The following is a 26,026-nucleotide window of genomic DNA, read 5'->3' on the forward strand; positions in this document are numbered from 1 at the left end:
CGGAGGGCACGGCGGGTTCAGGGACATCCTTGGGGACAATTCCGTGTCCCTCCCCCTTTCCCAGAGCTCCTCCCGCACTTCCCGCTGCCGGGAAACCTCATCATCCTCATCTTCATCCCCATCCCATCCTCATCCCATCCCCATCCTCCTCCTCCTCCCTGGCCCGGGTTTCTCCGAGCCCGCGGCGCTGTCGGGGCTCTTCCCTCGGGTCATTCCTCGGGGATCGCGTCCCCAGGGCTGCTGGCAGCAGCGGGCTCGTGGCCACGGGCGATGGGAGTCCTTGGAACACCCCGACACTGATGGACCCCGACAGCTCCACGCGAAGCTCAGGCTATTTTTGCCCTCGCTGCTGTTTTTTTTGGGTTTGTTTTTTTTTTTTCCCGGCTGATTTTGCCTCTTTAACCTCTGCCGGGGAACCCGAGCCCTGCCCCGCTGCCTCCTGACGGCTCGGGAGTCTCGGGGAGATGAGGGACAGGGATGGGAAGGAGCTCGGCTGGTTCTAAATCCCTCTGGATAAACCCCTGGGCTGCGCTGGAGCATCCTGCCCCCTCCAGTCCGGTGAATTTTTGGGAATTTGAGGTGACACGCACGGGTAGAGCCACACCACTCCCTCCTGGCAGTGAATTGTCGGGAGTTCACAGTGACCTGACCAGCAGAGCCACACCACCCTCTCCTGTCAGTGAATTTTTGGGAATTTGTGGTGATCTGCACACGACAGAGAAGCAGCCACCTCTCCTGTCAAGGAATTTTTGTGAATCTGAGGTGACCTGCACAGGCAGAGTCCCCGGGCTGGTGGCCCGGGAGGGTGACAGACACAGTGCCAGCCCCTCTAGTCAGCGAATTTTTGGGAATTTGAGGTGACCCGCACAGGCAGAGCCACGGCTCTGGTGGCCCAGGGGGGTGACAGACACGGTGCCACCCCTCCTGCCAGTGAATTTTTGGGAATTTGAGGTGATTTGCACACGACAGAGTCACAGCCACCTCTCCAGTCAGTGAATTTTTGGGAATCTGAGGTGCCCTGCACAGGCAGAGTCCCCGCGCTGGTGGCCCGGGGAAGTGACAGACACGGTGCCACCCTCTCCAGTCAGTGAATTTTTGGGAATTTGAGGTGACCCGCACGTGCAGAGCCACCGCACTGGTGGCCCGGGGGAGTGACAGACACGGTGCCACCCTCTCCAGTCAGTGAATTTTTGTGAATTTGAGTGACCCTCACGTACAGAATTCCCTCACTGGTGACTCGGGCGGTGCCGGGCGCGGCCCCTCCCGGGGGAGCGGGGTTGTCACCTCGGCCCCTCCCGGGGGAGCGGGGCTGTCACCTCGGCCCCTCCCGGGGGAGCGGGGCTGTCACCTCGGCCGCTCCCGTCACCCCGGCAGCCCCAAATCGCCGCTGACATTTCCAGCCCAGCCCAGCCCTCGGCACCTGCGCCAGACGCCGGCGCTGCGGGGGAAGCGCTCGGGAATTTTTGGTGCCGAGGAACAGATTCCTGCTCGCTCCTCGCTGTCTCCTGGGTGTCCGAATGTGGCTCCGGGGGTGGCAGCGCGGGGACAGGCGGGGCTTGGGGACAGGAGACACCTGGAATGGACGGGAGGAGTCTTCCATGGGATGGAGGGGCGGGGATGGGGAAAGAGAGGGAATGGTTCCCATGGGATGGAGGGAACAGGGATTGGGGAAAAGAGGGAATGGTTCCAGTTGGATGGAGGGAACAAGGATGGTGACAAAGGGAATTGCTCCCATGGGATGGAGGGAACTGGGATGGAGGGCACAGGGAATTGCTCCCATGGGATTACAGGAACAGGGAATTGTTCCCATGGGATGGGGACACAGGGAATTGTTCCCATGGGATTACAGGAACAGGGAATTGCTCCCATGGGATGCAGCACAGGGATGAGGACACGGGGAATTGTTCCCATGGGATAGGGACACAGGGAATTGTTCCCATGGGATGAGGACACAAGGAATTTCTCCCATGGGATGGGGACACAGGGAATTGCTCCCATGGGATTACAGGAACAGGGAATTGCTCCCATGGGATGGGGACACAGGGAATTGCTCCCATGGGATGCAGCACAGGGATGAGGACACAGGGAATTGTTCCCATGGGATGGGGACATAGGGATGAGGACACAAGGAATTTCTCCCATGGGATGGGGGCACAGGGAATTGCTCCCATGGGATGCAGCTCTGGCCAGGAGCAGAGCTCCCCGCAGACACCCGGGGATGAGGCGGGAGCGGGCCCGGCTCCAGGGCTCCAGTCACGCACTCAGCCCGCCCGGGAACGCAGCAAATCGAGTTTGGCTGAGAGCTGGGCCGGGCTGGGCTCCCGAGCCCGGCAATGAGATTTGCGAGCACTCCCGGGATGCTGAGTGAGTAATTGCCGCGTCCTTGGCGGATGCTGCACGGCTCCAGGGGAGCAGCAGGGCTGGGAATGTCTGAGGAACACGGAATTCCCGGGGATCGGCAGATAAATGTCCCCTCGGTCCTCGGGGTGACAGGAGAGGGTCCCCACCCCGGGAAAAATGGGAATTGGGGTTAGAAATCCTTCCCTGGGAGGGTGGTGGGGTGGAATTCCCAGAAAATCTGAGGAAGAACTGGAAGTGCCCAAGGCTGGATCCACTGGGATGGGATGGGATGGGATGGGATGGGATGGGATGGGATGGGATGGGATGGGATGGGATGGGATTTTGGGATAGGATTTTGGGATGGGATTTTGGGATGGGATAATGGGATGGAATTTTTAGATGGGATAATGGGATAGGATGGTGCAAGGTGTCCCTGTCCAAGGGAAAAGGATCCATGGGGAAAACCACGAGAGTGAGGGGAAGCCGGGCTGGACACGGGGATGCTCCAGGATCCCAAGGAATCCAACCACAGCTCCATCCCCATCTCAAATCCAGCCCCATCCCCGTCTCCATCCAAGGTACCGGGCAGGGAATCCCTGCTGGAGAAACCCTGGAAAATTCCTGCCCAGGTGGGAAAATCCCATTTTCTGTCACCCCTGGATTCCTCTGAGGAACATCTCAAGAGGACAAGAGTGAGAATATCCCAATCTCTCCTGAAAAAGCAGATCCCACCCATCTCCGCGGGCAATGAGGTCTCAAACACCACCCAAAATCTGAGTTTTCATTTCCAAATGAAACCTCAAACATTCGTTTAGAACCGAAACCACAGAACACCAACAAGGGAAGCGAATTCCCCGCTGCCCACGATCCCAGGCTGGAATTTCCATCGGAACCAGGATCCAGGCCTGGCCCTGCTGTTGGGCTGGCGTTGATTAGAGAAGCCAGAGCAGCTTAATTGAGCTGCTGCAGCACAAATTGGATGTGCCCAGCTCCGAATACAGACCGACAGCGGCTCCTCCTGCGCATACGGAATCTTCATTTAGGCAGCGGCTCCTGCCAATTAACTCCGGCCTCTCATTAGTGCCCTGCCCTTGATGGCCCTGCCAGGGGCCCCCCCGAGCTGCTGGAAGGAGCCTGGAGGTGGATTTGGGTGCTCAGGGGTTTGGGTGCTCAGGGGTTTGGGGGGGCAGGGCCGGATCTCCTGTCCCCAGGGGTCGGGGAATTGTTTGGGTTGGGAAAGATCAGATCCAACCATTCATGGCCCATTTATCGCTGTTCTCCCTTCCTGGAATCCTGGAATTCTGGAATCCTTCCTGGAATTCTTCCTGGAATCCTCTATGGAATCCATCCTGGAATTCTGGAATCCTTTCTGGAATTCTTCCTGGAATCCCTTCTGGAATTCTGGAATTCTGGAATCCTTCCTGGAATCCTTTCTGGAATTCTGGAAACCTGTCTGGAATCCTCCAATCCTTCCTGGAATCCTTCCTGGAATCCTTTCTGGAATTCTTCCTGGAATTCTTCCTGGAATTCTCCAATCCTTTCTGGTATCATACCTGGAATTCTGGAATCCTTCCTGGAATTATTCCTTGAATCCTTCCCAGAATCCTTCCTGGAATCCTTTCCAGAATTCTTCCTGGAATTCTGGAATCCTTCCTGGAATTATTCCTGGAATCTTTCCTGGAATCCTGGAAACTCTCCTGAAATCCTTCCTGAAATCCTACCTGGAATTCTGGAATCCTTCCTGTAATTATTCCTGGAATCTTTCCTCCCATCCCTCCCACCCCAAACCCATTCCGAGGGCCCACTTGGGGTCCCCTCCCCTTTAATCCCAAACCCTCTAATTTCTTCTGGAATGGACAAATTTGGGGACCCTTGGAGCTGATTGAGGCCGAGACCTCACTGGTGTCCCAGTGTCCCTGTGGGTGTCGCCAGTGTTGGGGTTTTTTTGGTGGGATTTTTTGCTTTTTTGGGTTTTTTTTGGGTTTTCCACATCCCCAGCTCTCCTTTTTTTTTTGGTTTTTTGGTTTTTTTTTTGTTTTGTTTTGTTTTGTTTTTTTGTTTTTTGGGGTTTCCCACATTCCCAGCTCTCCCCACTCACCCCGGAAGGATCCCAGCCTCACTTTTGGAATCTCCACTTTTCCACCACAATTAACCTGGAATTCCTTCCGTGGAACGCGATCGGATTCCTCATCTTTCAGAGCAAACTGGGAACGCCCAAACCCCCACCCCACACTGATATTTTCCAAAGGCAGCGATGATCCATCGCCCAGAGTGCTTGGAAAAGCAGTGCCTGAAGGAGATTGACCCTGACAGCGCCATCAACGCCAGCCGGGCTCCGGGACGAATATTCCCAACTTTAATTGGAGACACGATGCTCCCATTAGTGGGGATGGCGAATCCCCGCCTCGTCATTGATCAAATTATCATTTTTAAAAATTCTTTTTTAGGTCTCTAATTGATGGAGAGGCAGAATGTTCTGGTTTGGGGGACAGGGGTCTGCTGAGAAATGGAGAATGTAAACCCCTCCCTCCAAATTATTATCATTTTGAAATCAAGGGGCTCTCAGGCAAAGATATGGGAATAGGAATAACAGTTCTTTACTAGGGAAATTAAAATAGAAATACAGAATTACAAAGAATAAACCCAAACCGAGTCAGAATCCAAGCTGACAGCCGTCAGTCAGGCAGGGTGTTGGCAGCAGTCCCATCCCATGGTGGCTGCATCCTCCTGCAGTGACAGATGTGGCTCAGCTGGAGCAGTGCTCCTGGACAAGGTGCAGTTTCCCTCTGGAGCTCCAGTGGTGATGTGGAGCAATCCCGTTTCCCTCTGGAGTCCAGTGGAGAAAGGGGCTCCCTTAGTGTCCCAAAACCTCTGTTTTTATCTTGGTAAGAAATGTTGGGCTCTTCCCCCTGGCTGGAGCAGCTCCCAATGGGATGCAGTAATTTTATCAGTGCCACAGTGGGACTCAATGGCCATGAGCAGAAAATGACTGGCTGGAGGAAGGATGGGTTGGGAAAAGATAAAGAACACTGCCCCGGCTGGTTTATAAACCATGGCCATGAACAGGAGATATCCCATGAGATAAAGAACACTGCCCCAGCTGGTTTATAAACCATGGCCATGAACAGGAGATATCCCATGGAGATAAAGAACAGTGCCCCAGCTGGTTTATAAACCATGGCCATGAACAGGAGATATCCCATGAGATAAAGAACACTGCCCCAGCTGGTTTCAATGGATGCCCATTAGCAGAATATCTCCCACAGAGATCAGAATCACTGCCCCACCCTCAGCAGATGGTGATAGAACAGACACCTTTGATCACATCCTGTATTGTAACCCAAGACACAGAGGAGCCTCAGAGGGGGATGAGGGGCACAGAGGACCCCAAAATCCTGCGGGATCCTCGGAGGAGGAGGAGGAGGCAGGACCCACCAGGAGGGATGGGGAGAAGGCAAAAAGGAGCTGATAGCATCTCGCTCCCTGCCTGGCGGATTTCAGGAGGAGGATTTGGGATTTGGGATTTGGGTCCCGCTCGGCAGCAGCTGCCAGCAGCAGATTAAAGGGGCTGAGCTGGGGCTGGGCTGGAGGCTCCAACCTCGCCTCCCTCGGTGCTGGAAAAGGGATTTGGGATGTGAAAAGGAGCGGGGAGAGCAGGCACCACCAGCAGGGCCTCCTCCACCCTCTGGGGCTCGGAGATTCCTCTTTTCCCTCTCCTTTATCCCACTTTTCCCCCTCTCCCTTATCCCACTTTTTCCTCTCCTTTATCCCCTTTTCCCTCTCCTTTATCCCTTTCCCCCTCTCCTTTATCCCAATTTTCCCTCTCCTTTATCCCTCTTCCCCCTCTCCTTTATCCCCTTTTCCCTTTCCTTTATCCCACTTTTCCCTCTCTTTTATCCCACTTTTCCCCATCTCCTTTATCCCCTTTTCCCTGTCCTTTATCCCCGGAGCCCTGCCGGCTGCAGGGGGAGGAGGCGCCGCTCTTTCTCTCCCCGGCCTGCTGATCCCGATTTTGTTTTCTCTCTCCATTTCCCCCTCCGAGCCCATCCCGATTTCCCTCCCGGCTGCTCCCGCCGCCGATTATTCCCCGTAATTTACATTTAATGATAAGGCAGGGCTCGGATGTTGGGAGGAGATGTCACCGCGGCGGCTGAGCGGCGAAAAAGGGGACGGAGGAAGGGGTGGGACAGGAATCCAGGTGGCAGTGCCAGTGGGATCCCGATGGAGCATCCAGGGCACTGCCACCCTTCAATCCCTCCCACCCCGAACCCACTCCGAGGGCCCAGCTGGGATCCCCTCCCCTTTCATCCCAAACCTTCCCGTTTTTCCTGATTTTTTTCTTTCCTGAAATGCAGAAATTTGGGGAGGCTGGCACCTCACTGGAGGCTCCTGATGCCAGCAGGGCTGGGCTCACCATTAATGATTTATCCCTAATTAGCTGCTCTGGCCAGCACGAGCATCCCCTGCCATCCTCGGCTCCGAGGGGTCTGGGAACAAACAGCGCTGGCAAAATTCCCTCCCCTGGCTCAGGCAGCGTGGAAATAATTCCACAGCGGCCCGGGCAGCTCGGGTTTGTGGGTTCTGTGGGTTTGTTTTGCTCACCGGGCTCCCCATCCCAAAATATTGGACGCGGATCCACAAAATCAGAGACTGGGGGAGCGCAAATCCCAAGGAAAGTTTTGCACCCCAAAATAAAAAAAAAAATCGGTGGGGAGCAGGGACTCTCAGCACCCCGAGAGGGAACAAAACCCTCAGAACTCGGGCTCAGAGCCGAAATGTCGGGGAATGAGGAGGAAAAGACCCCGAATTTTTCCTGGCAGCAGCCGCAGAGGCGCTCGCCAAGCGCCCAGCGCGGTTTCTCTGCGCTCGCTAATGACTCTGGGATTAATTGCGGGGAGGTGACACCGGCGCTGCTGCCGCCGCTGATGAGCCCCGAGGGCAGCGGGGTCACATCGGCAGCGCTGGGGGCTGGGGGGTCTGGGGAGGGGTGGGAGGGACTGGGAATATCCCAGTTACCAGAATGGACTGGGAACATCCCGGTCCCAGAATGGACTGGGAATATCCCAGTTACCAGAGTGAACTGGGAACATCCCGGTCCCAGAATGGACTGGGAACATCCCGGTCCCAGAATGAACTGGGAACATCCCGGTCCCAGAATGGACTGGGAACATCCCGGTCCCAAAATGAACTGGGAACATCCCGGTTACCAAAATGAACTGGGAACATTTCAGTTACCAGTATGAACTGGGGGTCATTCCAGTTACCAGAACGGACTGGGAACATTCCAGTTACCAGAATGGACTGGGAACATCCCAGTTACCAAAATGAACTGGGAACATCCCAGTTACCAGAATGAACTGGGAACATCCCGGTCCCAGAATGAACTGGGAACATCCCGGTCCCAGAATGAACTGGGAACATCCCGGTCCCAGAATGGACTGGGAACATTTCAGTTACCAGAATGGACTGGGAATATCCCAGTTACCAGAATGAACTGGGAACATCCCAGTTACCAGAATGAACTAGGAACATCCCGGTACCAGAATGGACTGGGAACATTCCAGTTACCAGAATGAACTGGGGGTCGTTCCAGTTACCAGAATGAACTGGGAACATCCCGGTCCCAGAACGGACTGGGAACATTCCAGTTACCAGAATGGACTGGGAATATCCCGGTCCCAGAACGGACTGACGCTGGTCCCTGGGCCAGCTTTGCACTGGGAACATCCCGGTCCCCAAATTTCAGACTGACTCTCCAATAAACCCGATTTTGGGGACTCATTTCATCCCTCCAATGCTCTGCACCTCCTTTAACCCCTCCCAGACCTGCGACATTTCCTCCTCCTCCAGCAGAACCAGGCTGACTCTCCAGTGGATTTTTTGGGGGGTTCCTTTCACCCCTCCGTGGCTCTGCACCTCCTTTAACCCCTCCCAACCCTTCCCCAATTCCCTCCCAACCCCTCCCACACCAGCACAACCCCAAACCCTCCCACGGGGACACTCGGGGGGAGCCCTTGGTGGCCTCAAACCCCCCCTTGGTGGCCTCGAAACCCCCCCCCGGAGCACCGGGCGGGCCCGGGCGGCGGAGCAGCTCCTGCGGGTGACAGGTTTATGCAAGATGAGTTATATAAGGCCGAGTCAGGCGTAATGAGACGCCTGTGAAATCTTGCAGCGATCTGTGTCAGTGCCCTAATCGCAGGCGACAGGCGGGCTCTGCGGCTGCTCGCCGATGATAATATTAATGTCAGGAAGCATCAAGCGCGGGATGCGCCTTTCAAAGCGGGGATTACGCTCCTCGCTGGCGAAAAGGAAGCAGCGCTAATCTTCGCTGCCGCATCCCGGGGGCTGCCGGGGGCGCGGGGAGCGGCTGCGGGTGCGGGTGCGGTGGTGGAGGGGGAGCGGGGAGAGGGAGCGGGGAGGGGGTACCAGGGGTGTGCTGCTCCCTGGGTGCCGTGTCACAGCGTTCCTCCGTCCTGCACCCCCTGTCTGCGAGAGGAACACCCTAATCCTGCTCCAAACCCCATCTCTGGCTCCCCTGTCATCCCATTCCTTCATCCTGCACCCCGTGTCTGCGGGGGGAACACCCCAGTTCTGTTCGAAATGCCATCCCTGGCTACAGTGTCACCCCGTTCCTCCGTCCTGCACCGCCTGTCTGCGGTGTGAGCACTCTAATCCTGCTCCAAACCCCATCCCTGGCTTCCCTGTCATCCCATTCCTTCATCCCGTATCCCCTGTCTGCGAGGGGAACACCCCAGTTCCGTTCGAAATCCCATCCCTGACCTGTGTGTCACCCCGTTCCTCCGTCCTGCACCCCCTGTCTGCAGTGTGAGCACCCTAATTCTGCTCCAAACCCCATCCCTGACTCCCGTGTCACCCCGTTCCTCCATCCCACACTCCCTCCCTTCTGTGTGAACCCCCCAGTTCTGCTCCAAACCCCATTCCCGGCTGGTTTTCCTCCGTTCCTCCATCCTGCACCCCCTGTCTGCGGGGGGAACACCCCAATCCTGCTCCAAACCCCATCTCTGGTTCCCGTGTGACCCCATTCCTCCATCCCACACTCCCTCCCTTCTGTGTGAACTCCCCAATTCTGCTCCAAACCCCATCGCTGACTCGTGTGTGACCCCACTGCTCCATCCCACACCCCCTACCTCAGTGTGAGCATCCCAATCCTGCTCCAAACCCCATCCCTGGCTCCAGTGTCACCCCATTCCTCCATCTGCACCCCCTGTCTGCGGGCTGAACACCCTAATCTTGCTCCAAACCCCATTCCCGCCTGGTTTTCCACCATTCCTCAGTCCTACATCCCTTCCCTGCTGTGTGAACACCCCAACCCCACTCTAAACCCCATTCCCGTCTGTTTTTCCCCCATTCCCCCATTCCACACCCCCTTCCCTCTGTGTGAACACCCCAACCCCTCTCCAAACCCCATTCCCGTCTGTTTTTCCCCCATTCCCCCATTCCACACTTCCTTCCCTCTGCGTGAACACCCCAACCCCTCTCCAAACCCCATCCCTCCGTCGTGTGCCACCCCGTTCCGTCACCCCACATCCCCTCCCCTCCGTGTGAACACCCCAACCCCACTCCAAACCCCATTCCCGTCTGTTTTTCCCCCATTTCCCCATCCCACACCCCCTCCCCTCTATGTGAACACCCCAACCCCTCTCTAAACCCCATCCCCGCTGTTTTCCCCATTCCTCCATCCCACCTCCCCTCCCCTCTGTGTGAACCCCCCACCCCTCCCCAAACCCCATCCCGGCTGTTTTTCCCCACTCCCCTCCCCTCAGGAGCGCGCTGGTGCCGAGCAGCGCTCCCAGGTGCTGCCGCGAGTTTTTCCCTTTGTCACCCGAGCCGCTTTTCCCCTTTCCTGCCGCTCCGGAATCGATTTGCATTCATCGCTCCCGTCTGGGCTGCGCGGCGAGGCCGAGCTGGCAGCGCAAACAAACAGAGCTCGGGGTGCGGGGAGCCCGAGCATCCTCAGGGATGCCGAAAATGCCCCCGAGGATCGCGGGTTTTTCTTTGCCGTGGTTTGAAGGCTCGAACGAGGCGTTTTGGGGTGGCCGAGCCTCCCTGCTGTCCCCGGGGGTGACACCGAAGGGTGGCTGCGGACGCCTGGGGTCATTGCAGCGCAGCTGGGAGCAAATCCCGACATCCCAAATCCCCAAATCCCAAATCCCAAAATCTCAAAATCCCAAAATGCTAAACTCCAAACCCCCAAATTCCAAAATGACAAAATCCCAAAACCCTAAAATGCCAAACCCCAAAACCCTAAAATGCCAAACCCCAAAATGCCAAATCCCAAAACCGCAAAATGACAAACCCCAAAATCCCAAAATCCCAAATCCCCAAATCCCCAAAACTACAAATCCCCAAACCCCAAAACCCAAAATCCCCAAACCCCAAATCCCAAACTCCAAAATCCCTAAATCCCAAAATCCCAAAACCTCAAAACCTCAAACCCCAAAATCCCAAAACCCCAAACTCCAAAATCCCAAAACCCCAAATCCCAAAACCCCAAAACTCCAAACTCCAAAATCCCAAAACCCCAAAATGCGAAAACCCCAAAATCCCAAATCCCAAACCCCAAAACCTAGAACCCCAAAACCCCAAAATCCCAAAACCCGGGGGGGTTTCGTGTCCGGGCTGCCATTCCGGGATCGCTGCTCCCCCCTCGGGCCTGGGGCACGCGGTGAGGATGACGATGATGATGATGATGATGATGATGATGATGATGATGATGATGATGAAGAACACAAATCACGTCGGCTCGGGGCCAGCAGAGCCGGGCTAATTGGAAACAGGAGGGAGCCTGGGGTGTCCGCGAGGCCGGGATGATGGAACAGCGCGTCTGGGAGGCTCTGATGGAGTTTTTAATTCGATTACGCTGATGCACAGCTCATCCCGCCGGGATGAACCCGGTGCCAGCGGGATCAGAATTCGGAATTCCGTGATGCTGCTCACTCCTCTCCTCACCCCATCCCTCGTTCTGAGGGTGCTGGGAATCTCCGCTCCCGTTTTCCCCGCGTTCCGTCTCCCCGGGAAAAGCCGGAGGGGATTCAGGGCACTGCCCGGAGGGTCGGGAGCTCCATAAATCCCACAGAGACAAAGGCTTTGCTCCATCTCCATTATCGCCTCCTCCTGCGGGCCGTGAATCATCTTCAGGCTGGCTCAGCAGCGTTGGATCCATGGATCGGCCTCTCCCTTCCCCCCGTGCCCGAGGAAATTCCGAGATTTCTAAAATTTCCCAATTTGAAAGTCTAAAATTTGGAAAATTCTCAAATTCTCGGTCGCCGTCTCAGCAGGTCGGAGATTTTGGAGCCCCACACCTCGGGAATTTGGGGCAATGAGTTCCCCACCCTGCTGGGGAGGAACAGCAAATCCTTCAGGATCCAAAAAAGCCGGGAATCCCATCCTGGGAGGGTTGGGAGCTGAGGAGATCCATTCCTGGCATGGATCATTCCTGGTCCAGATCATTCCCGGCCTGGATCATTCCCAGTTCAGAATTCCCAAGGCAAGAATCATTCCTAGCCGGGATCATTCCTGTCTTGGATCGTTCCTGACCTGGACCACTCCTGTCAGGAATCATTCCTGGCTCAGATCATCCCCAGCCTTGATCACTCCCAGCCCGGATCATTCCCTGCCAGGATCATTCCTGTCAGGAATCATTCCTGGCTTGGATCTTTCCCTGCCCAGATCACTCCCAGCTCAGATCACTCCCAGTTCAGATCATTCCTGGCCTTGATCATTCCCAGCTCAGAATTCCCAAGGCAGGAATCATTCCCAGCCTGGATCATTCCTGTCACAGATCATTCCCCACCTGGATTATTCGTGTCAGGAATCATTCACTGCCCAGATCATTCCCAGTTCGGAATTCCCAAGGCAGGAATCATTCTTAGCTCAGATCATTCCTGTTAGGAATCATTCCTGGCCCAGATAATTCCCGGCCTGCATCATTCCCAGCTTAGAATTCCCAAGGCAGGAATCATTTCTAGCCCAGATCATTCCTGGCCTGGATCATTCGTGTCAGGAGTCATTGCTGTCACAGATCATTCCCGTCTTGGAATTCCCAAAGCAGGAATCATTCCTGGCCCAGATCATTCCCAGCCTGGATCATTCCCTGCCTCGATCATTCTCGGCCTGGATCATTCCTGTAGGAATCACTCCCAGCCCAGATCATTCCCCGCCCGGATCATTCCTAGCCTGGATCATTCCCAGTCGGAATTTCCAAGGCAGGAATCATTCCCTCCCTGGATCATTCCTGTCAGAAATCATTCCCTGCCCGGATCATTCCTGTCACAGATCACCCCCAGCCCGGATCATTCCCGGTCGGAATTCCCAAGGCAGGAATCATTCCCTGCCCGGATCATTCTCAGCCCGGATCATTCCCTGCCTGAATCACTCCCAGCCCGGATCATTCCCAGCCCGGATCATTCCTGTCACAGATCACTCCCTGCCCGGATCATTCCCGGTCGGAATTCCCGAGGCAGGAATCATTCCTTGCTCAGATCATTCCCTGCCTGGATCACTCCCAGCTCAGATCATTCCTGTCACAGATCATTCCCTGCCCAGATCACTCCCTGCCTGGATCACTCCCTGCCCGGATCATTCATGTCATGGATCACTCCCTTCCCGGATCACTCCCTGCCCGGATCATTTCTGTCACAGATCACTCCCTCCCGGATCATTCCCGGCCGGAATTCCCGAGGCAGGCTGAGCCATCTGCTGGGGCTGGGCCCCGGTGCCGCGGCACGGCCGCTGTTAACTCGCGCCATATGCTCGCCTGGAAATTAATAATAATTTTGGGCTCTCACCAGCTGCTGTTAATTGGCTCCCCCCCAGCAGGGAGAGGTGGGAATTCCAGCCAGGCAGATCCCGGGAAGGGCTCCCTGTCCCACCAGGATTCCCTTGGGAAATCTGGGCAGGGAATTTGGAGGGGGCAAATCCACCCTGGAGCAGTCCTGGAATGGTTTGGGTGGGAAGAATAAAATCCCATCTCCTTCCACTCCATGATCCCAGATCATCCCTGCCCGGAATTCCAAGGATCCAGGGGCAGCCTGGAATCCTCTGGGAACTCCAGTCCAGTTCCTGCCCACCCTCCCAACCAGGAATTCCTTCCCAAAATCCCATCAACAGCAGGAATGGGGAGTGACACTGTGCAGTGGGAATCCATTCCCTGTGTCCTGGCATTCCAGCAAATCCCACAGAGGGATGGGAAAAGAATCCTGGAATGGTTTGGGTTGGGAGGGACCTTTGGGATCAGCCAGTTCCAGTTCCAGCACCTCCCACTATCCTGGATCATCCCAACCCGGGTTTGGACATTCCCAGGGATCCAGGGACAGTCATGGATTCCCTTGGAATTCCATCCCAGCCAGGAATTCCTTCCCAAAATCCGCTTTCCGAGTTTAAATCCATTCCCTGTGTCCTGTCCCTCCATCCCTGACCCCAAATCCTTCTCCAGCTCTCCTGGAGCCCCTTTAGGCTCTGAGGTTTCCCTGGAATTTCCCTTTTCCCCCCTTTCCTTGGACACCCCCAGGGATCCAGGGGCAGCCCCAGCTCCTCTGGGAATTCCATCCCAGCCAGGAATTCCTTCCCAAGATCCCACCCATCCCTGTTCCCGTCAGTTTGAGGCCATTCCCTGTGTCCTGTCTCTCCATCCCTCCTTCCCAGCACATTCCCGGTGTCCAGGGACGGGAACACAAAACCCTGGAATGGTTTGGAAGGACCTGAAATCCCTTCCAGCGCCACCTCCACCATCCCAGGATGCTCCAACCTGACCCTGGACACTCCCAGGGATCATTCCCAGCTTCTCTGGGAATTCAGGGCCTCTCCACTCTGCAGAATTCCGAGAGTGGAATTGGGAATTCTCTGGCTGCAGCCTCAGCCTGGGCAGGTGGGAGTCGGGATATTTTTATTTCCTGACAAAATCCGCCCGCGGAGCAGCGCCGGGAGGGGCACAGAGCATTATTTTGGTCCAAACACGGCGGAATAAGGGGAAGGAACACACGAAACATCTTCCATGGAGACTCGGCAGAGATGAGGGCTTGGAAAAACCCCGGGATTGCAGCCAGGCTTTTAAACACGGGCGGGGTCTGGAATTCGGGATGCGGACGCGTCCTCCCGTCATTAGGGTCTGGACGATCCTGTTAATGGTATTTCCATAATTAATTAATGAATGGAGCACGGTCCGAAGAGCTCCGGTGTTTTCTCAGCTTCCAACAAATATTCCCCGCTGGAATTTCCTGTGGAGGGATTTGGGGGCGGGGTGGGGACCTTCCCCTGCTCCCATTGACTATCCCTACAAAAATCCCTACAAAAGCTGGATCTGGCAGCACAGTCCCATAAAAACAGCGATTCCCTGGAGCAGAACCAGCTGGAAACCTTTTTTTGCCCAGCAGCAAATCCCGCTGCTCTTTGATCCAGGTTTTCCCCTCTCTGCTCTCGCATCCCGTGGGATCTCACATCGGGATCCCTCAATCTCAGATTCCTCCCAGAATTTCCCTCCATCCCTGCCTCCCCCAGCAGGGAATTTGCTGCTGTGGGATTTGGGATGCGCCCCTTGCAGCAGCAGCTGTGGGGATTGGGGTTTTTTTCCCAAAAAAAAAGCGGTGATTATAAATATTCCCAGATATTTGTATGGGAGGGAAGGGAAGGGAAAACAGAGGGCGGGTATTGATCTGAGAATTCGGTGCCAGCAGGAGCAGGGATTGAGGATGGTCCAGACTGGGATCGGACAGGGAATTCAGTCCCAGCAGGGCTCGGGGATGCTTGGACTGGGATCAGACCGGGAATTCAGCCCCAGCAGGGCTCGGGGTGAGATCAGACTGGGAATTCATCCCCAGCAGGGCTCGGGGATGCTCCAGCCTGGTATCAGACTGGGAATTCAGTCCCAGCAGGGCTCGGGGATGCTCCAGACTGGGATCAAACCGGGAATTCAGTCCCAGCAGGGCTCGGGGATGCTCCAGGCTGGGATCAAACCGGGATTCAGCCCCAGCAGGGGTCAGGGACGTTCCAGGCTGGGATCAAACCGGGAATTCAGCCCCAGCAGGGCTCGGGTTGGGATCAAACCGGGAATTCAGTCCCAGCAGGGCTCGGGTTGGGATCAAACCGGGAATTCAGTCCCAGCAGGGTTCGGGGATGCTTGGACTGGGATCAAACCGGGAATTCAGCCCCAGCAGGGCTCGGGGATGCTTGGACTGGGATCAAACCGGGAATTCAGCCCCAGCAGGGCTCGGGGTGAGATCAGACTGGGAATTCACTCCCAACAGGGGTCAGGGATGTTCCAGCCTGGTATCAGACCGGGAATTCAGTCCCAGCAGGGCTCGGGGTGGGATCAAACCGGGAATTCAGTCCTAGCAGGGCTCGGGGTGGGATCAAACCGGGAATTCATCCCCAGCAGGGCCCGGGGTGCCCCGGCTGCCCGAGCTGCCCGGGATCGATGCCCTGCCCGTCCCCCCGGGCGATCCGCGGGCAGCAGAGGCCGCGGGATCAATGCGGGGTGAAGGAATTACGGCTGCGGACACGCGGCTTTTACAGCTCCTTCCCAACAAAGCCCGGCTTTATGGACTCCCGGCGATTGCCAATTAATTCTGGGGCAGGAAGGGCCCAGCTCCTCCAGGGCAGGGTTTTTCCAGAGTCTGCAATGCTGGAATTCCCAGGAACGACCAGTCTGGGAACCCTCAGGCTGCCAAAATGACAAAAAAAAAAGCAGGATGGATGGATTTTGGAATTTCCCTCCACTCTGCCACCTCCTTCTCCTTACTTCCAGTCATCCCACATCCGAGGAGCTGCAGGAGCGAGAGAGAATCCAGAGCTCCCCAATTAACCAATTTCTGCTGAATGAAGGGCCCTGCTCCTGCCGGCTCTGGGAATGGGATTTCCATCAATCCCGGCCTGACGAGCTCCTTGTCACTTAGCACCTCTAATGCTCGCCCCTAATGCCATCAGGGGCTCCTCGGCACGGCCCTAATGCAGTTTGCAGCTCCTGCTGGCGCCTGGGATTCGGCCGGGCCGGGAGAGCGAGAGCATCCCTAATCCGAGCAGACAGTAATGGGAAAACGAGCTCGGGGCCGCAGGAAAAGCGGGAGCCGTGGGAGGCGCCCCCAGCCCGCTGCTCGGCGGGTTTGTGCCTTGTTTTCCACATCGTGGAGATCCCCACGCTTCTCTTTCTGTGCCCTGACTGTCCCGTTTTCCTTGGGATCATCCTGGTTTTCACCCCAGGGCTGCACCCCTGATCTGTTCCCAATCCGAATTTCCTCATCCTCTCCATCCCGGAGATCCCACACTCCTCATTCCACCTCTCCAAACCATTTTTCCTTGGGATTATCAAGGTTTTTTTCTACAGGGGTGCATCCCTGATCTGTTCCCAATCCAAATTTCCCATCCTCTCCATTCCAGAGATCCCCACGCTCCTCTTTCCGTGCCCTCTCCATCCCATTTCCTTTGGGATCATTCCTGTTTTTTCCACAGGGCTGCATTCCTGGTGGGTTCCCAATCCGAATTTCCTCATCCTCTCCATCCCAGAGATCCTAAACACTTTCTGTGCCCTCTCTGTCCAGTTTCCCTTGGGATCGTCCCAGTTTTTTCCACAGGGCTGCATCCCTGGTCTGTGCTAATCCAAATTCCCCTTCCTCTCCATCCCAGAGAGTCCCAAATCCCTCATTCCTCATTCTGCATCCCCCAGATCATCTTTCGTTTGGGATCATCCCAGTAGGGATGGGAATCAGCTCGGGAATTCTGGATTTCCCCGATTCTGGAGATGGGAACCAGGAATTCTGGATTTCCTCGGTTCTGGAGATGGGAACCAGGAATTCTGGATTTCTCTGGCTCTGGAGATGGGAACCAGGAATTCTGGATTTCCCCAGTTCTGGAGATGGGAACCAGCTCGGGAATTCTGTATTTCCCTGGTTCTGGAGATGGGAACCAGGAATTCTGGATTTCCCCAGTTCAGGAGATGGGAACCAGCTCAGGAATTCTGTATTTCCCTGGTTCTGGAGATGGGAACCAGCCCTGACATGGACGGGACTCATCCCATTTTTCCATAGGATGGGACTCATCCCATTTTTCCATCCTTTCCTGGGAAAGGATGGGAAGCATCTCCCACCCTAAACCCCTTCCAGCTTTGCCTCCATCATTTTCCTCAGTCCTGTGTGGAAAATCCCGCTGGAAACTTTTCATTCCTTTATTTCGGGCCACTTTTAGGTGATCCCACCTGGAGCTGGACCCCACCTGCGCATCCCATTCCCTCCAACCCGGGATGCAGCGATGGATACGGAGCTTTAATCAGCGTCTCTCATCAAAAGCACTTAATTAGCCTCATTAAAACCCGCCCGTTGGATTGGCGGGATCCAGGAAATGCGCGGGAGCACCTCGGGATGGGAGAGGTTATAAATAATTCATGGAATGTCTGGAAAAAATTCATGGAAAACCTGCTGGGATGGCGAGGAACTGCGATCCCGGGGTGGGAATGGGGGGGCCCGAGGTGGGTCCAGGAAAATTCCAGAGGGAATTGGGATGGATCTGGTGGAGGGGATGGAGGAGATGGGAAGAGGAGGGAAAGGGAAATGGAAAGGGAAAAGGAAAGGGAGAGAAGGAGAAGGAGCCAGAGGCTGTGTACTGGTTTGTACTGGTAGGACTGGAGCCAACTGTGAAAATTTCCATGAAAATAAAGCTCAGATTTCCATCTGGAATCTAGACGGGTTGGAAAGGGGGGTTCTAAAGAGAATTAAAAATAAAAGCGTGGTTGAAACAGCCGGAATTTGGGGGTTTTGGGGATTTGGGGGATTCGGGATGTTCATCCTGGGGGATTAGGGATGTCCATCCTGGGGCGTTTGTGATGTCCATGCTGGGGGATTTGGGATGTCCATCCTGTGAGGTTTGGGATGTCCATCCTCGAGTATTTGGGATGTCCATCCCTGGGAGTAAGCATTGTCCATCCTGTGGGTTTTGGGATGTCCATCCTGGGGGATTTGGGATGTCCATCCTGGGTGATCCAGGATTTCCATCCCTGGGGAAGCTCACCCATCTGTTCCCCCAGACCCGTTCCTGCTCCAGCCACCTCTGCAGACCCCTCCGGCGGCCGGAGCGGGCCAGGATCGGGCCAGGAGCGGGCCAGGATCGGGCCAGGATCGGGCCAGGAGCGGGTTTGGGATCCCGGGGCTGCGGCTGCGGGAATTCCTCTGCCCCTCTGCGCTGGGCTCGCACTGCCCTCCAGCGGCACATCCCGCTCCCAGCGCCTGCAGCTGTGCCCTGCCACCTCCTGGCTGTCCCCTGCCACCTCCCGGGGGTCTACTGCCACCTCCCGGGGGTCTACTGCCACCACCCAGGTGTCCTGTGTCCTCCCCGGGTCTCCCCTGCCACATCCTGGCTGTCCCCTGTCCCTCACCCAGCTGTCCTCTGTCCCCCCCAGCCGTGCCGTGCCACCCCCCAGGTGTCCTCTGTCCCCTCATCTGTCCCCTGTCCCCTCCCGCCTGTCTCCCTCCCCGCTGTGTCCCCGTGCGGGGACGAGTCCCAGCCGCGCCGGGGATGCGCTAAAACCCGACTGGGAGGATTTGGGGCGTCCCCTCCTCCTGTCCCGTCCTCTGCCACTCACTGCAGGTTCCTGCCCCGTGCCACCTTGAGGGCCACGTTGTCGTAGTCGCTGTCGCCGAGCCACTCCTTGCCCTGCAGCAGGAAGGGCTGGCGCAGGGGGACGCGCCGCTTGGGCACGGCGTAATCATCGCGTTGGGCGTCGTAGGGACACGCCAGCCCGGGGGGCTCCTCGGGGGCCGCCTGCAGCCTCCAAGCCTCGCCCTTCACCTCCTCGGGCTCGTCGTACACCGAGTGCGCCGAGAGCCCCTCGGGCTCGTCGTAGATGTGCTCGGGTTTGGGGGCCGTGGGGCGGCCTGGGGGCTGCTGAGCCGCTCCCGTGTCCCTGGTACTGCCAGGGGGTTCGGGGAGCCCCTCCTGGGGACAGCCCGGCCCGCCCAGCTGGAGGGCCAGGAAGGATTTGGCGATGGTGTCGAAGGGCACGGCGTACTCAGACTCCGGCGCGGCTCCGCGGCGCAGCGAGTCCAGGGGCTCGGCGTACGGAAAATCCACGGCCTTGCCCTTGGCTCCTTTCCCCTCCGCCCTGGGCACCTTCCCCTCCGCGGGCGGGAGCTCCTCGTGCCCCCAGCTCGGTGTCCTGGCCTGGGCCTCGTCCGCGGGCCCGGCGCGGCCGCGCTGGCGCTCGATGGCCGCCTCGATGGCCTGGAAGATCTCGTTGCCCTGCCTGGTGTCGAACTCGAAGTTTCCCTCTCCGGAGGCGCAGCGGCGACCGGCCTCGAACGAGAATGTCACCTGGGGAGGGCAGGGGTCAGCGGGGGGGTCCGGTCACGGCCACGTGTGGCCCTGCTGGCTGTCCCCATGTGGCCCTGCTGGCTGTCCCCATGTGGCCCTGGCGGCTGTCCCCATGTGGCCCTGGCGGCTGTCCCCATGTGTCCCTCCTGGCTGTCCCCGTGTGGCCCTGCTGGCTGTCCTCGTGTGTCCCTGCTGGCTGTCCCCATGTGGCTCTACTGGCTGTCCCCGTGTGGCCCTGCCAGCTGTCCCCTTGTGGCCCTGCTGGCTGTCCCCATGTGTCCCCCCTGGCTCTCCCCATGTGTCCCTCCTGGCTGTCCCCATATGACCATCCTGACTGTCCCCATGTGTCCCTCCTGGCTGTCCCCATGTGTCCCTCCTGGCTGTCCCCATGTGGCCCTTCCAGCTGTCCCCATGTGTCCCCCCTGGCTGTCCCCATGTGTCCCTCCTGGCTGTCCCCATGTGTCCCTCCTGGCTGTCCCCATGTGACCATCCTGACTGTCCCCATGTGGCCCTGTTGGCTGTCCCTGTGTGCCCCTCCTGGCTGTCCCCATGTGGCCCTGCTGGCTGTCCCCGTGTGCCCCTCCTGGCTGTCCCCATGTGTCCCTCCCGGCTGTCCCCATGTGTCCCTCCTGGCTGTCCCCATGTGACCATCCTGACTGTCCCCATGTGGCCCTGCTGGCTGTCCCCATGTGTCCCTCCTGACTGTCCCCATGTGGCCCTGCCTGCTGTCCCCATGTGTCCCTCCCAGCTGTCCCCATGTGGCCCTGCTGGCTGTCCCCGTGTCACACCGACCTTGTCGCGGCCGAAGCGGCGCAGGAAGCGGTAGGGCCAGCAGCACAGCAGCTCCAGGCTCTGCGGCTGCAGCAGCTCCAGGGCGTCCTGGCCCGCGCGCAGGATGCAGCGGCCCCGCAGCCGGCAGCGCTGCGACGATGGGGTCACCCTGACTGTCACCTCAAAGCACTGCTCCAGGCCGGCTGGGGTGGACAGGGTGACATTGGACACGTGTCACACACTGCTGAGGGGACAGAGTGACCCCCCCAAGCCAGGACAGCCTGCTCCAGGCTGGCTGGGATGGACAGGATAGACATCAGGCATGTGTCACACACTGCTGAGGGGACAGAGTGACCCCCCAAAACCAGAGCAAGCTGCTCCAGGGTAGCTGGGGTGGACACTGGACACATCTCCCACCCTGGAAAAAGGCTGAGAGTGACCCCCCAAGCCAGGACAGCCTGCTCCAGGCTGGCTGGGATGGACAGGGTGGACACTGGACACGTGTCACACACCACAGAAGGGCCACAGTGATCCCCGAACCAGGACAGCCTGCTCCATGCTGGGTGGGATGGACAGGGTGGACAGGATGGACACTGGACACGTGTCACACCCCACAGAAGGTTCAGGGTGACCCCTCCAGCCAGCCCAGCAGTGTCCGGCCGATAAGGGCAGGCCAGCTCCAGCCACAGCCGATAGCACAGCCCTGAAAACCGCGGCAGGAAGAGGAGGAGGAGGAGGAGAAGGAGGCGTTTGGGGAGGAGATTTCCCAGCCCCAGCCCTGCTCCCACCTTTGTCCCGAGAGCTGTACAGGGAATTCTCCTCCATGGAGAACTCGCCCTCCGTGCCCAGCGCACCCTCCTTGGCCACTGCCGGCTCCTCCCGACTCCTCTGCCCGGGGGAAGAGCGGCAGCTGAGGGCTCTGACCTGTCCCAGTGGATCCCACCCATCCCAGCACATCTCACCTTCCCCAATATCCCATTATACCACCCATCCCAGTGGATCCCCCTATCCCATTGGATCCCCCCAGCTCCCCAGTCCCATTATCCCATCCATCCCAGTGGATCCCACCCACCTCAGCAGATCCCCTCAGTTCCCCCAGTCACATTTTTCCACCCATCCCAGTGGATTCCACCCATCCCAGTGGATCCCACCTGTCCCAATGGATTCCACCCATCCCAGTGGATCCCACCCATCCTAATGGATCCCACCCATCCCAGTGGATCTCCTCCATGCCCCAGCTCCCCAATGCCATTACCCCCCACCCCATTGGATCCCCCCAGTTCCCCCAGTCCCTTTTTCCCACCCATCCCAGTGGATTCCACCCATCCCAGTGGATCACCCCCACCCCAGTGGATCCCCCCAGTTCCCCCAGTCCCGTTTTCCCACCTGCCCCAGTGGATCCCCCCAGTTCCCCCAGTCCCATTATCCCACCCACCCCAGTGGATCCCCCCACCCCATTGGATCCCCCCAGTTCCCCCAGTCCCTTTTCCCCACCGGTCCCAGTGGATTCCACCCATCCCAGTGGATCACCCCCACCCCAGTGGATCCCCCCAGTTCCCCCAGTCCCGTTTTCCCACCTGCCCCGTAGATCCCCCCAGTTCCCCCAGTCCCATTATCCCACCCACCCCAGTGGATCCCCCCACCCCATTGGGTCCCCCCAGTTCCCCCAGTCCCTTTTTCCCACCCGTCCCAGTGGATCCCCCCAGTTCCCCCAGTCCCTTTTTCCCACCCGTCCCAGTGGATCTCCCCACCCCATTGGATCCCCCCAGTTCCCCCAGTCCCGTTTTCCCTCCATACTGGGAACGCCAGCTCGCACAGCCGCTGGATCCACTCGTCGGCCTCGGCGCCGTCGGCGGCCAGCAGGAAGCGGCGCTCGGTGGTCTCCAGCAGGAAGGGGACGGTGTCCTTGGGACAGGTGGCATCGCCCCCCGCCCGGGCCACGTGCACGCAGTCGCTGAGCCGGACCTGGCGCCGGCCCGGCTCGGCTCGGCGCGGCCGCTCCGCGCCCTCCTGCAGCTCCAGGCGCGCCGAGGAGCGCGAGCTGGCGCGGTACAGCACGGCCCAGCAGCGCTTCCACTTCTGCGGGGATGGCAGGATAGAATAGAAATAGATAATAAAAATAAAAATAAAAATAAAAATAAAAATAAAAATAAAAATAAAAATAATAATGATAATGATAATGATAATGATAATGATAATGATAATGATAATGATAATGATAATGATAATAATATAACATAAAGAAAAATAAGAATATCATATAAACCTTCCTGGGGTTTATATTGTCTGGAGTTCTATAATTTCTGGGGTTTGTATTTTCTGGGGTTTTATATTTTATGGGGTTTTACATTTTCTGGGGTTTTGCGTTTTCTGGGGCTTTATATTTTCTGGGTTTTATATCTTCTGGGGTTTTACCTTTCCTGGGGTTTATGTTTTCTGGGTTTTACATTTTCTGGGGTTTACATTTTATGGGTTTTATATTTTCTAGGGTTTATATTTTCTGGGGTTTACATTTTGTGGGGTTTTACATTTTCTGGGGGTTTTATATTTCATGGGTTTTATATTTTCTGGGGGGTTTATATCTTCTGGGGTTTTATATTTTATGGGTTTTATATCTTCTGGGGTTTTATATCTTCTGAGGTTTTACCTTTCCTGGGGTTTATGTTTTCTGGGGTTTTACATATTCTGGGGTTTATGTTTTCTGGGTTTTATATTTTCTAGAGTTTCACATTTTCTGGGGTTTGTATTTTCTGGGGTTTTATATTTTCTGGGGTTTTATCTTCCTGGGGTTTTACCTTCCCTGGGGTTTACATTTCCTGGGGTTTGTATTTCCTGGGGTTTTATCCTTCCTGGGGATTTTACCTTTCAAGGATTTTTTTTTCCCTTCCCAGGATTTTTTACCTTTCTGGGAGGGTTTTATCTTCCCAGGAATTTTTACTTACCCAGAAATTTTTACCTACCCAGGAATTTTTACCCTCAGGAATTTTTACCTTCAGGAATTTTTATCTTCTGGAATTTTTACCCCCAGAAATTTTTACTTTCCCCATCCCCCACGAGCCCTGAGCTTTCAGCTCCTCCTTCCCCTTATTTCCCCTAAAAACCCCAAAGTTCAGCTCTGCCCCAAAGCAGTTCCGGGCTCGGGCAGCGTGGGAGGCCCCAGAGCAGAGGGGAAGTGGGGGCAGGGAAGTCACCCAAAAATCAGCACTATTAGCACTCAAACCTGACAAAATTCCAGGGATTATTGGGAAAAATGTGGTGGGAAACCCAGAAAAAATTCAGTCTAAATATCCCTAAAAATCCGCACCAAGAAATGCAAAAATCAGGGGAGAAATGGCCAAAAAAATCGCAAAAATTGATGATAAAACAACCGAAAATAGCCCCAAAATCTAGTGACATTCCAGGAATTTCTGAGGAAACAAAACTTCGGGTTCTGAGGGGAAGGGAGAGGAGCAGGGGAGGGCCCTGAGCTCCTTCCCCTCCGCAGCCACGGCCCAGCCCCGGAAACCGCGCGGCTTTGGGGACACATCTGTCACCTCCCGCCAGAACTGTCCCCAAACGGGGCCTGTGGGTCACGTCTGTCCCCCCCAGGTCACGTCTGTCACCCCAAACTCTCCTGGGGGGTCTCTATGAAGCACCCCCTGTGTCCCCACAGTGCTCGGGGACAGCCGAGCATCCAACGGGCGGGATCACCCCAGGGATCACCCCAGGGATCACCCCATTCCATGGGATCTCCCCGTGTATCCCATCACTGTGGGATCATCCTGTTCCTGTGGGATCACCCCATGGATCACCCCATGGATCACCCTATGGATCACCCCATGGATCACCCCATGGATCACCCTATGGATCACCCCATGGATCACCCAATTCCATGGGATCACCCCATCCCTGTGGGATCACCCCATGGATCTCATCCCTGTGGGATCACCCTGTTCCTGTGGGATCACTCCATTCCTGTAGGATCACCCCATGGATCATCCAATTCCATGGGATCACCCTGTTCCCATGGATCACCTCATCCCTGTGGGATCACCTCATCCCTGTGGGATCACCCCATTCCCATGGGATCACCCCAATCCCACGGGATCACCCCATTCCCATGGATCACCCTGTTCCTGTGGGATCACCCTGTTCCCATGGATCACCCTGTTCCTGTGGGATCACGCCATGGATCACCCAATCCCACAGGATCACCCCATTCCCATGGATCACCCTGTTCCTGTGGGATCACGCCATGGATCACCCAATCCCACAGGATCACCCTGTTCCCATGGATCACCCCATGGACCGTGCAATTCCATGGGATCTCCCAATCCCATGGGATCACCCTGTTCCCATGGATCACCCCATAGATCCCATCACTGTGGGATCACCCCATTCCATAGGATCACCCCGTTCCATGGGATCACCCCATTCCATAGGACCACCCCGTTCCATGGGATCCTCCCATTCCATAGGATCACCCCGTTCCATGGGATCCCCTCATTTCAGATCCCCCCAGCCCCGCTGACCTTGCCGAAGGTTTGCTGGAGCTGCAGGTAAATGGTGCCCTGCTTCACCACGGCCTCCTCCATCCCGGTGTCCGGGTGTCCCCAGGGGTGTCCCCAGGGGTGTCCCCAGGGGTGTCCGGCTGTCCCCAGGGTCCCCGGGGCCCTGTCCCCCCGCGGTGTCACCGGGCCCCGCTCAGCCCGTGCCGAGCTCAGCTCGGGCTCTGCCGCTTCCTCCGCGGGATGCGGCTTCCGGGGTGACACAGGGGACAGGGGGAGTGGCACTGGGGGACAGGGGGTGGCACTGTGACAGGGGATGTGACACTGTGTGACAGCTGGGTGTGACACTGCGTGACAAGGGGTGTGACACTGTGCAACAGGTGGGTGTGGCACTGGGTGCGGCACTGTGGGTGTGGCACTGTGACAGGCGGGTGTGGCACTGTGGGTGTGGCACTGACAGGTGGGTGTGACACTGTGATAGCTGGGTGTGGCACTGTAGGTGTGGCACAGCCGGACACACCCGTGCGCCACCCTGTGGTGCTGGTGCTCACTGGGCAGGACACTGGGAATGGGACAGGAAACTGGGAATGGGACAGGACACTGGGACAGGACACAGCGGGAACTGGGAGCACTGGGGACACTGGGGACGCCGGCCTTGCTGGTGTCAGTGGTCACACTGGTCACACTGGTGATACCGGTGGCAGTGGTGGCCACTGGGGACATTGGGGGCAGTGGAGACACCGGTCACACTGGTGTCAGTGGTCACAGTGATGACACTGGTGGCAGTGGTGGCACTGGTCATACTGGTGTCAATGGTCACAGCAGTGACACTGGAGGCACTGGTGGTACTGGTCATACTGGTGTCAGTGATCACACTGGTGGCACTGGCCGTGCTGGTGTCAGTGCTCCCAGCGCAGTCCCCGCGTTGTCCCCGCGCTGTCCCCGCGGTGCGCGGCCCCTTTAAGGCCGTGTCAACAAACCCCGCTCTCGCCCCTCCCTCCTCCCCCCGCCGTGCTGACGTCATGCGCAGCGCGCCGCGCGCGCGCGTGGGGGCGTGGCCAGGGCGCTGTGGGCGTGTCCCCGGCGCCGCGCGCAGGCCCGGGGCAAGCGCGGGG

The 26,026-nt window shown here is 57.2% G+C and overlaps 1 protein-coding gene across 1 annotated transcript; it reads right to left on the reverse strand.

Annotated features, from left to right (window-relative positions):
• Positions 1–18,869: 18,869 nt before the first annotated feature.
• On the reverse strand, positions 18,870–25,014 carry DOK2 (docking protein 2). The gene is made up of 5 exons (XM_033081390.1): positions 24,936–25,014; positions 22,222–22,503; positions 21,213–21,312; positions 20,446–20,627; positions 18,870–19,653 (listed from the first exon to the last, which is right to left on the reverse strand). Exons 1-5 carry the CDS (start codon positions 24,996–24,998, stop codon positions 18,922–18,924), a joined length of 1,359 nt encoding a protein of 452 aa, XP_032937281.1. The 5' UTR covers positions 24,999–25,014; the 3' UTR covers positions 18,870–18,921.
• Between the last annotated feature and the right edge of the window lie 1,012 nt (positions 25,015–26,026).

This window comes from Catharus ustulatus, chromosome 27, assembly GCF_009819885.2.
Source record: "Catharus ustulatus isolate bCatUst1 chromosome 27, bCatUst1.pri.v2, whole genome shotgun sequence".
NCBI classification, from domain to species: Eukaryota; Metazoa; Chordata; class Aves; order Passeriformes; family Turdidae; genus Catharus; species Catharus ustulatus.